Source organism: Salvelinus sp. IW2-2015, linkage group LG7 (assembly GCF_002910315.2).
Source record: "Salvelinus sp. IW2-2015 linkage group LG7, ASM291031v2, whole genome shotgun sequence".
NCBI classification, from domain to species: Eukaryota; Metazoa; Chordata; class Actinopteri; order Salmoniformes; family Salmonidae; genus Salvelinus; species Salvelinus sp. IW2-2015.
Window position 1 is genome coordinate 22,634,234 of NC_036847.1, and position 14,657 is coordinate 22,648,890.

General features: G+C 41.5%; 1 protein-coding gene and 1 long non-coding RNA gene across 4 annotated transcripts in view; one reads left to right on the forward strand and one right to left on the reverse strand.

The window, feature by feature from the left end:
- The window catches only part of lemd1 (LEM domain containing 1), a 13,418-nt gene extending 8,103 nt beyond the window's left edge, over positions 1-5,315 (reverse strand). For all 3 annotated transcript variants that reach the window (XM_023991429.2, XM_023991426.2, XM_023991418.2), the window contains exons 1-3: positions 5,070-5,315; positions 624-726; positions 407-529 (exon numbers count right to left, since the gene is read on the reverse strand). In XM_023991429.2, coding sequence (XP_023847197.1) covers positions 407-529; positions 624-726; positions 5,070-5,282 — 439 coding nt within the window. In that variant the 5' untranslated portion in view covers positions 5,283-5,315. The remainder of the gene's footprint in view (positions 1-406; positions 530-623; positions 727-5,069) is intronic.
- A 120-nt stretch (positions 5,316-5,435) lies between these two features.
- LOC111966614 (uncharacterized) lies at positions 5,436-9,491 on the forward strand. The gene is made up of 2 exons (XR_002877666.1): positions 5,436-5,523; positions 9,388-9,491. It is a non-coding gene; the product is annotated as an uncharacterized lncRNA (long non-coding RNA).
- The last annotated feature ends 5,166 nt before the right edge of the window (positions 9,492-14,657 follow it).

Sequence of the window (14,657 nt, forward strand, 5' to 3'; positions counted from 1 at the left end):
AATCCCTGCTGCAGTGTGTGCAAACCTGGTCAAGAACTACAGGAAACGTATGATCTCTGTAATTGCAAACAAAGGTTTCTGTACCAAATATTAAGATCTGCTTTTTTGATGTATCAAATACTTATGTCATGCAATAAAATGCAAATTAATTACTTAAAAATCATACAATGTGATTTTCTGGATTTTTGTTTTAGATTCCGTCTCTCATAGTTGAAGTGTACCCATGATAGAAATTACAGACCTCTACATGCTTTGTAAGTAGGAAAACCTGCAAAATCGGCAGTGTATCAAATACTTGTTCTCCCCACTGTATATATATATATACACACACAGGACAGACAGAGACACACACATTTCACTCTGATCCCAAAGTTGACATTAGAAAGTTACATCTTAATGATCATACCCGACTCTTCCTCCCCTTCACTGTCTGAGTACTGGTCTGCATCCCCTGTGCCACCGTTCTGCCTGGGCTGGGCAGGTTTTAGTAGCCTCTGCAACTTCCTCTCATATATAGACCTAGTGGTGGCTATCACACACACAAATATTAGATGAGAATACATTGTATAATAATATAGATAAATAGACCGTCTGTAAACAGTGTAGTCTGGGAATAATCTCACCTACAATGGGTCCAGCTTCCACTCCATATTTCAGTAGTGTGGTCTTGAGCTCATCATCTGTCAGTACACTGGGGTCTAACATCTCTGGATCTTTCTCCTCTTCCTGTGGGGAGAACAAATTACCATGTATGATGAAAACACATTACACAACTTTTACCATAACTGAGAACTGTCTTTTAAACTAGACAGGGTAAAACAGTCATGTTGATCGTACTGATAGAAACATATATGTATCATGTCTACTATAATGACAATTGAATGCTGAATCAAACATCACGATAAGCTAGCTGTTACAGCAGAACATCAATATAACGGCAAGTTGTACAAAGTGGTTTAACAGCGGTTCAAATTCCACCCCCATTACAGCTTCTATAGAAGACACCCTGTTTTGTCTACAATTCAACTTATCCATAATGCTTGGTTCTAGCCTTTATTGAAAAATACTTCAGTGTTCATATATATTCTTTGACAGACTAGCAGACTAGCTGACAGTGCTGTAAGTTGCAAAGACGGCAATCAGGTACAGCATCAGCAGCCTTTGAAAGCATCAAGCATGTGTTCGACCAGAGAAAGCAGCTGAGAAGACATCTGAGAACACAACCCGGGTGTTAGTTACCAGAGCCAAAGTCACTATTACAGCTAAACCAAATCAAATCGGATTTGTCAAATACGCTGAAAACAACAGGTGTAGACCTTACCGTGAAATGCTTACTTACAAGCCCTTATCCAACAATACAGTTAAGAAAATATTTACTAAATAAACCAAAAAAAGTAACACAATAAAATAACAATAATGAGGCTATATACAGGGGGTACCGAGTCAATGTGAATGGGGTACAGGTTAGTCAAGGTAATATGTACATGTAGGTAAGGGTAAAGTGACTATGGATAGATAATAAACAGCAGCGTAAAAAAAAAGGGGGGGGGGGTCAATGCATATAGTCCGGGTATCCATTTGATTAGTTGTTCAGCAGATTTATTGCTTGGGGGTAGAAGCTGTTAAGGAGCCTTTTCGACCTACACTTGACACTCCGGTACCACCTGCCATGCAGTAGCAGAGAGAACAGGCTATGACTTGGGTGGCTGGAGTCTGACAATTTTTTGGGCCTTCCTCTGACACGCCTAGTAGAGGTCCTGGATGGCAGGAAGCTTGGCCCCAGTGATGTACTGGGCCGTATGATAGTGATGCGCGGGTTGACTCATAACCCGCCAGTCCCCACAGGCTGGGTTTAGGGTCATTAAATATTGTGTGGCTGTAGGGCGGGTGGGTAGCGGGCAGGTGGAATAAAGAGAAACAATACCTTTAAAAAACAGAAATGTATCATTATTGTGCAATTTACATAATGTACATTGAGGTTTTTCTTTCATTATTTTAGGCTATCTGGAATGAGTGCATAACCCTAAACTTTAGGGCTTAACTGTATGCGCGCCAAATTGCCTACACAGCCAATCCCCAAATGATGCTTTTGGGAATGGGCAGAAAAAGTTATCAATCCACAGAGGCAAAAAGAAAAAGATAAATGCTGCGAAATGAGAGTTGAAAATAAAGAGAAGGGAGGGCCAGACAAGTAATGTTAGGAAAAGATTTGGTGAAGTGGTAAAAGAGGATGATAGCAGTGCCGGCGATGTTATGTGACCCGATTTAGGAAACTAGGCGTATGTCACAAGTCACAACTTCACAGGAGAGCTGTTTGAATGTAAAAAAATATTTTTATGTGATGATTGTGAGGTGCTTTACAAATTTGACAGTCACACAAGACAGGACTTCAAATAGGCCTATGGCATGTCAGGGGAACTGTAGCCTACTGTTTAGATGGGTTAAATGAAAACTGAAATCTGAACGACTAACCAGAATAACCTACTGTTAATAATACTAGTCCAGTGTGAATCGACATCCCTGTGTTTTGAGAGAAAATGTCTGAGTTTTACAGGTGTTGCTCACGGTTTGAGCAAGAAAACAAGACCTGAGTGGATAAATTGAACAAAGTGCTACACATAGCCTATATATGAATGGCCTACACGTAACAACTTTCACAGTGAATGCTTTTGTTTATATGTTTTGTGCAAATGAATTGAACATCACCAAATGCACCATTAAAAAAATATTGCGCCTGTTAAACGCAACCCTTGCTGTTAATAGATCGCAAAGCAGCATCCAACTGAGCTACACGTTTGGAACAAGTTCACTTTCTCATCCATAACCTGAAAACGCATATCAAGCGCAAGTTAACTGTTAAACACATCTGAAGGCTGGGGGGCATTTAGGAAGTCTTCTACTGCGGATCGGTAAAATATCCTAATGATTATGATCACACTTCCTCAATTCAAATATTATGGCGACACTATAATAAAGATGGTTTGGTATGGTTTAGAAACTTGGGAACCAAGCTCGAATTATCAGTGTATCCTGTTATCGCCTGGACTTGTTGAAATATCTTCACACCTAGAAAAACAAACCTCCAGGATTCCGTCAAAACGGTCAATTTAAAAAACAATAATTACTGGGGGCATATCCCGTCTGAATTGTCCTCAGGAATAACGTATATTCTGGGGTAATAAATACATAACCAACGTTCTCTAGTAAAAACTAGTCCTGTGCAAATTGGGCTATAGTCTTAAGCAATAAGGCACGAGGGGGTGTGGTATATGGCCAATATACCACGACTAAGGGCTATTCTTAGGCACGACGAGTGCCTGGACACAGCCCTTAGCCGTGATATATTGGCCATATACCACGAACCCCCGAGGTGCCTTATTGCTACTGGTTACCAACGTAATTAGGGCAGTAAAAATAATATGTTTTGTCATACCTGTGGTATACGGTCTGATATACCACGGCTGTCAGCCAATCAGCATTCAGGACTGGTAGCACACAGTTTATTATTAATAATAACTCCTGCAAAATTAAGCATTTCTTGCAGTAAAATAATACACCAAATGTCAGCAAAATTTGGATTTGGTAACAGGAGTGGAGAAATATGATTGATTTCTTTCTGCATCTTGAGAGAATGCAATGCTCAGTTAGATACGATCTGTAGAGGTGCTGTCTTCATAATAAAAGTTGATAGTATTTCAACTACATAAAATATGCATTGCTTTATTGTATTTTCATCCCAGTCCATAAACGTCTTTGCTCCGCAAAAGATGACAGAAAAAACTTTACCGATGTCAACTACTATAGATTGAAGAATTAATTATATCGATCTATTACATTATTATTTTGTGCAAGGGTATATTTAGTCGTCAAGGGCAACATATGACAAAAGAAAAGCTACAAGTATCTCATTATAGACAAGTTGACTAACAAATAGCCTACCAACATGTTGTAAATTATAAGCAGAAACATATCTAAATCGGGCAAAACAAAATCGTGCACCCCCTGTCAAAAAAATCGTTCTGCAGTCTTTGAATGTCGCCTATAGCGCATTTTCTATATTTGCGGGTTAGGGTTGGGAGAGAGCCTCAGATTTTCATTTTATCACATATAGTCGTGCGGTTGCAGATGGGTTATTAGAAATGTCTTGCCGGAGAACAAACAGCTGACCCGAGCACCACTACAGTAAGCACTACCCTCAGTAGCGCCTTACAGTCGGATGCCGAGCAGTTGCCATACCAGGCGGTGATGCAACCAGTCAGGATGCTCTGGATGGTGCCTATTTCTACAATGTATCTTCTTAAAATCTGATTTGAAACATAACATTAACCACACTGCTAACCTTAAATTAAGACCAAAAAGCTAATTCTTGTTGAACGCTCTAGTTAAGTGTGAAACCACACTGAATGATGGCATGGCATTGGTGACTCAGTTCTGGAAGACCCCCCCTTCATGGGCCCCTKCCTGCTCCCTTCACCCTCCCCTGCCCCCCCTCTGCAGACCAGCCAGCCAGCCAGGCCGACTATATAGCTGACCTTGCAGAGTTCAGGGTATTAGTTGATATGGGGTTACAACAGCTGCATGCAACCTTGTGTCCTGCCTTTACTATAGGCAGTCACCCTGGGACAGTATCAAGAACATGTTTAACTTAGTTTACCAGAAGATCTGACCCCATAGACATAGCAAACACTGCATGCTAAATGTTAGTATAGTATAAAGTACAGTAAAGTATAGTATTAGTTTATAGTTGACTACCTCTGCTAAGCTAAAACCATTTGAACGTTCCCTGGTGTGCAAATTACTGAATAAGGGAGGGACACATAATATTAAACAACGGGTGGGTCTAATCCTGGATGCTGATAAAACCGCATAAATTACTTATGATCAGAGTTTATATGAGATCGATTCCTATTCCCAAATAGATTAGGAGGACTGGGTATAGAAAGCTCAATTGATCTAGATCAGAACACATATGTTGGCTTGATCCAGTATACGTTATAGAGCGTTTCACTCGAGCTACTTGATACAAAATAATTAGCTAGCCATCCGATTGACATGATAGGTCTACTTACAAAGTCCTGACTGTCCTGTACTTCAACAACATCGTCATCTTCCTCATCACTAGAAAAATCTGCAGCACTTTTCTGAACGATATGTTTCAAATATAGTTCCACATAAACTTGCTTCTTGCTCTCCACCGCAGGCAGGGTGACGTTGTGGGCTATTAACTCCGACTTCAGTCTCGGCTTGGAGAACTGAGCGGGGTCTTCTACAAACACGGGCATGTCACGCGTCCAGGGGCCGACCAATACACCAAAGCAAGCAATATGCCAACTTGTTTAGCAAGCTAGCTATTCAAGTAAAGAGACGGTCCAATGCCAATGAACCAGCAATCGTTGCTAGCTAGCTACGGCGTCACTCAGCCGGAGAAACAGGTGCTCACGCCTGGAAGAGGGCAGAGGGGACGAGTTACTTGATTTGCCAGCCAACATGGTCAAGCAAGCAGCTGCAACTGTAGGAGCTACAGTAAGTTAGCTAACTGAGCTAATTGAATCAGACTAGTCATGATTTCTTAGCTACGTCAGTGGCATTTCACTTTAATAGTATTAACTGACATTAGTTGTTGATACCGTTTTTATGCATTATTTAGCGCTTATAGCCTTAAAATAGTTACCTTTGTTTGGCTGGTACTGCAATGCAGGCACGGTTCGGTTGTCGTCTGTTTCTCTGATTTGGCGCCGAATTACTTTTGTGTCGCTTCTTGATTAAATGCTTTTTCAAGTCACACTTGCTTGCGTTTACAACTGTCACTTTGACTAAATACTTTTCTACATTTACATGTGAGGCTGGCTGGGGCATCATTTGGTGAAGCAACAGGTAGATTTTTGTACTTTACCAGGTTTGTCATATATATATATATAGATACAGTTAAAGTCGGAAGTTTACCTACACCTTAGCCAAATACATTTAAACTCAGTTTTTCACAATTCCTGACATTTAATCCTAGTAAAAATACCATGTTTTAGGTCAGTTAGGATCACCACTTTATTTTAAGAATGTGAAATGTCAGAATAATAGTAGAGAGAATTATTTATTTCAGCTTTTATTTCTCTCATCACATTCCCAGTGGGTCAGAAGATTACATACACTCAATTAGTATTTGATAGCATTGCCTTTAAAATGTTTTACTTGGGTCAAACGTTTCGGGTAGCCTTCCACAAGCTTCTCACAATAAGTTGGGTGAATTTTGGCCCATTCCTCCTGACAGAGCTGGTGTAACTGAGTCAGGTTTGTAGGCCTCCTTGCTCGCACACGCTTTTTCAGTTCTGCACACACATTTTCTATGGGATTGATGTCAGGGCTTTGTGATGGCCACTCCAATACCTTGACTTTGTTGTCCTTAAGCCATTTTGCCACAACTTTGGAAGTATGCTTGGAAGTATGCTTCCAAATTGTTCATTTGGAAGACCCATTTGCGACCAAGCTTTACCTTCCTGACTGATGTCTTGAGATGTTGCTTCAATATCTCCACATAATTTTCCTTCCTCATGATGCCATCTATTTTGTGAAGTGCACCAGTCCCTCAGCAAAGCAACCCCACAACATTATGCTGCCACCCCCGTGCTTCATGGTTGGGATGGTGTTCTTCGGCTTCCAAGCCTCCCCCTTTTTCCTCCAAACATAACGATGGTCATTAAGGCCAAACAGTTCTATTTTTGTTTCATCAGACCAGAGGACATTTCTCCAAAAAGTACGATCTTTGTCCCCATGTGCAGTTGCAAACCGTAGTCGGGCTTTTTTATGGCGACTTTTCAGGTTATGTCAATATAGGACTCATTTTACAGTGGATCTAGATGCTTTGTACCTGTTTCCTCCAGCATCTTCAAAAGGTCCTTTGCTGTTGTTCTGGGATTGATTTGCACTTTTCGCACCAAAGTACGTTCATCTCTAGGAGACAGAACGCGTCTCCTTCCTGAGCGGTGTGATGGCTGCGTGGTCCCATGGTGTTTGTACATGCGTACTATTGTTTGTACAGATGGTGGTACCTTCAGGCATTTGGAAATTGCTCACAAGGATGAACCAGACTTGTGGAGGTCGACAATTTATTTCCTGAGGTTTGGATGATTTTTTTTGATTTCCCTATGATGTCAAGAAAGAGGCACTGAGTTTGAACAGTAGCCTTGAAATACATCACAGGTAACTCCAATTGACTCGAAATAATGTCAATTAGCTATCAGAAGCTTCTAAAGCCATGACATAATTTTCTGGAATTTTCCAAGCTGTTTAAAGGCAAGTCAACTTAGTTTATGTCAACTTCTGACCCTGGAATTGTGATACAGTGAATTATAAGTGAAATAAACAATTGTTTGTAACAATTGTTGGAAAAATGACTTGTGTCATGCACGAAATAGAGTCCAAACCGACTTGTCAAACTAAAGTTTGTTAACAATAATTTGTGGAGTGGTTGAAAAACAAGTTTTAATGATTCCAACTAAGTGTATGTAAACTTCCGACTTCAACTGTATGTGTGTATATATATTATATATATATATATATATATATATATATATATATATATGTGTGTGTATAATGTGTGTGTGTGTGTGTATATATATATATGTGTATATATATGTGTTGTGTGTTGTACATATATATATATGCTCAAAAAATAAGGGAACACTAAAATAACATCCTAGTCTGAATGAATTAAATATTCCTATTAAATACTTTTTTCTTTACATAGTTGAATGTGTGACAACAAAATCACACAACAATTATCAATGGAATCAAATTTATCAACCATGGAGGTCTGGATTTGGAGTCACACTCAAAACTAAAGTGGAAACCACACTACAGGTGATCCAACTTTGATGTAATGTCCTTAAACAAGTCAAAATGAGGCTCAGTAGTGTGTGTGCTTCCACGTGCCTGTAGACTCCCTACAATGCCTGGGCATGCTCTGATGAGGTGGCTGATGGTCTCCTGAGGGATTCCTCCAAGATCTGGACTAAAAGCATCCGCAACTCCTGGACAGTCTGTGTGCAACGTGGCGTTGGTGGATGGAGGGAGACATGATGTCCAGATGTGCTCAATTGGATTCAGGTCTGGGGAAGCGGGCGGGCCAGTCCATAGCATCAATGCCTTCCTCTTGCAGGAACTGCTGACACCCTCCAGCCACATGAGGTCTAGCATTGTCTTGCATTAGGAGGAACCCAGGGCCAACCGCACCAGCATATGGTCTCACAAGGGGTCTGAGGATCTCATCTCGGTACCTAATGGAGTCAGGCTACCTCTGGCGGGCACATGGAGGGCTGTGCAGCCCCCAAAGAAATGCCACCCCACACCATGACTGACCCCACGCAAACCGGTCATGCTGGAGGATGTTGCAGGCAGCAGAAGTTCTCCACGGGTCTCCAGACTCTGTCACGTCTGTCACAATGTGCTCAGTGTGAACCTGCTTTCATCTGTGAAGAGCACAGGGGCCAGTGGCGAATTTGCCAATCTTGTGTTTCTGGCAAATGCCAACGGTCCTGCACGGTGTTGGGCTGTAAGCACAACCCCCACCTGTGGACGTCGGGCCCTCATACCACCCTCATGGAGTCTGTTTCTGACCGTTTGAGCAGACACATGCACATTTGTGGCCTGCTGGAGGTCATTTTGCAGGGCTCTGGCAGTGCTCCTCCTGCTCTCCTTGCACAAAGGCGGAGGTAGCGGTCGCTGCTGTGGTTGTTACCCTCCTACGACCTCTCCACGTCTCCTGATGTACTGGCCTGTTTCCTGGTAGTGCCTCCATGCTCTGGCACTACGCTGACAGACAAGCAACTTCTTGCACGCTCGAGTGTGATGTGCCATCCTGGATGAGCTGCACTACCTGAGCCACTTGTGTGGGTTGTAGACTCCGTCTCATGCTACCACTAGAGTGAAAGCACCGCCAGCATTCAAAAGTGACCAAAACATCAGCCAGGAAGCATAGGTACTGAGAAGTGGTCTGTGGTCACCACCTGCAGAACCACTCCTTTATTGGGGGTGTCTTGCTAATTGCCTATAATTTCCACCTGTTGTCTATTCCATTTGCACAACAGCATGTGACATTTATTGTCAATCAGTGTTGCTTCCTAAGTGGACAGTTTGATTTTCACAGAAGTGTGATTGACTTGGAGTTACATTGTGTTGTTTAAGTGTTCCCTTTATTTTTTTGAGCAGTGTATATATATAAAATGTGTGAGTATATGTTATAGATGTTTCATTCTCAGGATAAACCGAAACATGCCCATACAGTACCTATGAGGAGGTCCACAGGTGACGTAACCTACCTCTTGCTCAGTCGTTTTCCATATCCTCCGGACCCTCCATAGTTATCCATTTTTCCTGTCGTCTTCTGTCATTTAGGCTGGCATAAAGAACCCAAGACATAGAAAGAATGTGGAAGCTTGAGCATACAGTCATGCTTGCAGAAGAAAAGAGGATGCTTATTGGTTTACCGGCTTCGAAAGGTAGGCCTAAGCTATGCCCTGTACTATAGGACCTGAGTAACAAATATCCTGTTACCAGTTTGCCTACCTGTATGTAGGCTAAGTGTCTGGGTTTGGTTTGTTTCCCATGAGATCACAGTGGCGGGCTTGGGTCCTCGTTTTGTTACAATTGTCTTACATTATTACACCCAGTGGCTTCAGCAGCCATTCCCTCTTCCTGGCAGTTTTCTCAGAGACAGGTTTTATTTACTCCTTGAAAAGGTGGATGATGTGAGTACAACAGCTGTTTTAAAAGGATACACATGCCAAACAAGGTGACTGAGGCAGATTTACTGGCATGTGGACATAGACAGTGATAGAGTACCAACCTCATTGCATTTGCTCCAGGCAGGGAGGAATGCCAGATTTTTAAACAGTGCTCTAGGCATCTAGGCAGATGTAGATAGGGGACTGAGCAGCTGGAGGGAGGATAAGGATCTGACAGGATACTACATCCTATCTCCAACACAAAGGATAGAAGGTGTTACTGCTTTAGGCTATCACTAAATGATGGACAGCTGATTTGATTAATTTTCAGACAAAAAATATTATTTGGCTATTTAAAATGTTATATGAAGATCCTATTGTTGATTTGGAGAACAGATTTTGCGATATCTATGGTTATTTTAATTTTATTTAACTTTTATTTAACTAGGCAAGTCAGTTAAGAACAAATTCTTATTTTACAATGATGGCCTACCCCCGGCCAAACCCTCCACTAATCCTTACAACGCTGGGCCAATTGTGCGCCGCCCTATGAATCAATAAGTAATAGATGTACAATAATTAAAGAGGCTATGACTATATGCAAGTGATAGAAGCAAAATTATATTCCTTCCTCATGGTCTATGTTTAGAATAGAGTCGGTACCCTGGTTGCGTTTCCACTCTGTACACAATGGCTTTAAACCCTACATGACATACCAGAGAGAAATCACATAGGAATAGAAAGCCATAGAACACAGGCGTGACTAAATGATCAGGGAAAACAACAAACTTCTGAATAGTCCCAATGTGCTTCTTTTGTTTATTAGCCTCCAAAATGTTATGCAGCAATATGTTGAGACACATTATTTTAATATCAAAAGCTGGAAAAATAGTAATTATAACGGGCAGGTTGCAGGGAGGCACTGGTCAGGATTTAAAACTCATATCCCTTTGAATAATTGACCAAAGAAACTGAACTGGTAGTATTCAAGGCCTCGGAGGAAATAAATTATAGTATCTCATTATTCTTTTATTTTTCCAACTGATTCCTCGGTGAATGAACATGAATTGTGTTTTTGACGGAGGAAACTCAAATATTAGGCTATACGTACAGTGATCCCTATTCAACGCATCATTCTAAAATATCTATCTGCAAGCCATTTAATACCCAATTACAGAAATACTCTTTCCAAATCTTTCAATCAATGTCTAAAGGGAAAAGGTAAAGCGTTAATCAAAAGGGTGTTTGTGGTTTTAAAGGGAAGCAGTGAATACAAGACAGATTATGTAAACAGTCATTTCTATTCAGTGGCAGGCCTCTTCCTGACGTTTGGAACCACAGACAAAGGATTGGAGAATGACCTCAGCATTGATTCATTCATGACTGAGACACAGAGAACTAAGCAGTTTTGGGTAATTAACTAAATCTTTGTGCAAACAGAGGCAATATTTGGGATTGGGAACTGGACGATAAGCTTTAGTTGCATGGACAGAACAGTCTGCCCATTTAAGATATGCTATTTTTAGAGACTCAGCCTTGTTCAATCAAAACTGGTAGCCTAACAGTGTTTCCAGGATAAGTCCAAAACACACAACCCTCATACCTCAAGAATTATTTTTAATCAAAAACAATGCAATAGAAATGAATGTTCTTCTGTTGCAAACCAATTCCCTATACAGCATACCCAAAGCTATAGAGACATCCAAACACATTATTTAACAAACGGGCCAACTGTACCTACCATTAGTGCAATGTCTTCTGTGCAGCCCTTCTGACTGAAATACATACATAAATCACTGTTAAAGGTCCAATGCAGCCATTTTTATCTTAATATCAAATCATTTCTGGGTAACTATTAAGTACCTTACTGTGATTGTTTTTGTTTAAAATGTTCAAGAGCTTCTTAGTAAAGAGCAATTTCTCAAGCAAGAATTTTGCTAGGACTCTCTGGGAGTGGTCTGATGGGGAGGGYGAAACTGAACACTAGCTGTTTTTGACAGAGAGGTTTGGAACTCTGTTTCTTATTGGTCTATGAACTAATTCACCGCCTGCTGATGTCACCAGGAAGGCCACAAGAACAGGCTGAAATTTCAGGCTCTATTTTCTAAATGTTCTTACACTAAAATGGCATTATCATTTTCATAATTTCATAGTGTGGAAATATATATAAAACACAGGAGAATCATGTTTTTGACTACATTGGGCTTTTAACTCAATCACTGTTAACTCACCCCTTCTCTTTATTGGTCTGTACCAGTCAGACACATCCCCTGTTCACTTTATTCGGGTCATTCAAGCTGGCCATCTCTGCTGAGGAAAAAGTACAAACATAAAATGCCTGGATGCTGTAGTCTAGCTCAGGGAAGAAAATGGGGAACCTAGGAGGACAGAGGCAGTATTTGTTGAAATTGTATCGAGAGCAAAGCTGAGGTATTTGAGGCACAGGGGGGCCAGGTATTTGTCAGTCAGTGTTCAGAGTTTCTGGTGCTTTCTGTGTCTCCAACTCAAACAACAAAAGCCCCATTGAGGCAAGCTTTTTTTTCTCTGAACTCGAGCACAAAGCTTCCTGTACGGCTGTGACTGTCCACTGCAGAACAGGGCTTCTGCTCTGCAGTGGACAGTTATTCAGACAAAACACAAAGAGGGTAGGACGATTATAGACTGCCAACCAATTTTGTTCTTAAACCTGCACTTTTCCATGTGGGGTTTGTAGACTGAGTATATTAAAACATTAAGAACACCTGCTCTTTCCATGACATAAACTGACCATGTGAATCCAGGTGAAAACTATGATCCCTTATTGATGTCACTGGTAAACCCACTTCAATCCTTGTAGATAAAGGGGAGGAGACAGGTTAAAGAAGGGTTTTTAAGCCTTTAGACAATTGAGACATGAATTGTGTATGTGTGCCATTCAGAGGGTGAATGGGCAAGACAAAAGATTTAAGTGCCTTTGAACGGGGTATGGTATTAGGTGCCAGGCGCACCGGTTTGTGTCAAGAACTGCAATGCTGCTGGGTTTTTCATTTTCAGTTAAAATTTCCTGTATGTGTCAAGAATGGTCCACCACCCAAAGGACATCCAGCCAACTTGACACAACTATGGGAAGCATTGGAGTCAACATGGGCCAGCATCCCTGTGGAACGCTTTCGACACCTTGTAGAGTACATGCCTTGACAAATTGAGGCTGTTCTGAGGATAAAAGTTAATACTTAATATTAGGAAGGTGTTCCTAATGTTTGGTACACTCAGTGTATATAGCTGTATTATAGGTGCAAAAGAGTCAGGCCATCTTAAGACAGAAAGTGTACAGAGGACAGGCCAAAATGCAATAGAACTAAGGCTACAGTACATTCAGCTTGATTTGCACTGTCCTTTGTACCTGGAATTAATGCTTTAGATATGAAGGCCCTACAGTACCTAAAATTATATGACAATGTTCTAGTAACTTACTGTACCATCTTGCCTGTCATTGTACTATTGTCCCATCTCATTGTTATTCTGTTCTAATAGTCTCCCAGCCAGCCAGGGTGATCATTCATTTGTCCGGCAGACATTAGATGGCTATTATTGGTGAGAATATTCCCTGCTCACTTTTTTGGAAGGCAGTGAGCTCTCACACCCCTAATAAGTCTCCTTTCCCCAGACACCCAATTCAAACCTTGGGTTGACAGCCTCCTCTGGCCCCCTCCCTCCTCCAGATCCCATAACGCCAGGGAGCCTACTGATGCATGTCCAGGCATAAATTAGCAAGGCCTCTGCTCTGCTGTGTGTCAGACACTGGCCAGACGATAAGGTGAATCTCAGGGAAGCACAGCCAGGAGGATTAGCACTAATCCCAAACATCCTACAACGTTTCATCTCCACTGGGAGCCAATTGAAGTCATTGTCACACTGTCAGACACACCAGAAGTGTATGTCAGTGTGCATGTAATATATGTCTGTGTGGAATGTAATCACATACATACTGTGGAGTAATGGACAAAACAAAATGAAGATAAAAGAGATTCTAAGTGCAGAGGTTCTGGGTTGCCCTTCACTATTACAGTGCAGGATACGATACATTCCATTATTTGCAGTTGTGTTTTAAACTCCATCTCACAGAGGTATTTGCTTGTTTCCCTAATACACAGGAATAAGGGAGAGCAATCAAATGTCTAGCGAGTCACATTGCAACCCACTATTCATTCAATACACATGCACCTACTACTGTCAGACTACACAGTCACTATCACAGACCAAACACTGCATTCTGTAAGCAGAAGAACAACAGTAAGATCTTCTTATTTGAAGCTGCCTTTTTCATACAACCAGATAACAATTATCAAAACATGGACAAGTAGCTTTCACACACTAGCCCTAAGCCCACAGTTTACTGATGGGCAGATTTATTCGATGTAATAAATCTTTCACTTACCTCCATTTCCTCATCTTCTGGCTGTGTCCTCGCTGGAGCGAGTAGGCTATGGCATCCCCTCAGCCTGATACTGTAGAGAGACAATGGGTAGTGGGGGGGAGGAGTTAATGTGTAAGCAGGAGGCGAGAGAAGACTGGAGAGACCGAGGGAGTAAAGCAGAATGAAAACTGAAAGAGAGAGAGAGAGAGACTTTTGGAGGATCAATTGCTGACAATACTCATAAATTCACAAATCTGACGAAATGCTGCTGGAATGGCAATTTTAGAAACCCCAGTTGCTATGATGGAGAATAATCAAGCAAAAATCCCTCTTCACATGGGGAAATGAAAGGGGAAAAACACAAGGACTGGGAGAGAGAATGTGTCCTGGCTTTTAACAAGTCCTTATTTTAGGGGGTTTCTTTGAATGAGAGTTCTTAAGATTCCGAGTTGGCAGTGTGCCCATGTGTGTTGGAGCCGGGGAGAAGAGGAGGGATGCAGAGGATAAAAGAGAGGGTTGAGGTAGGGGGGTGTCTATTGTGTCCC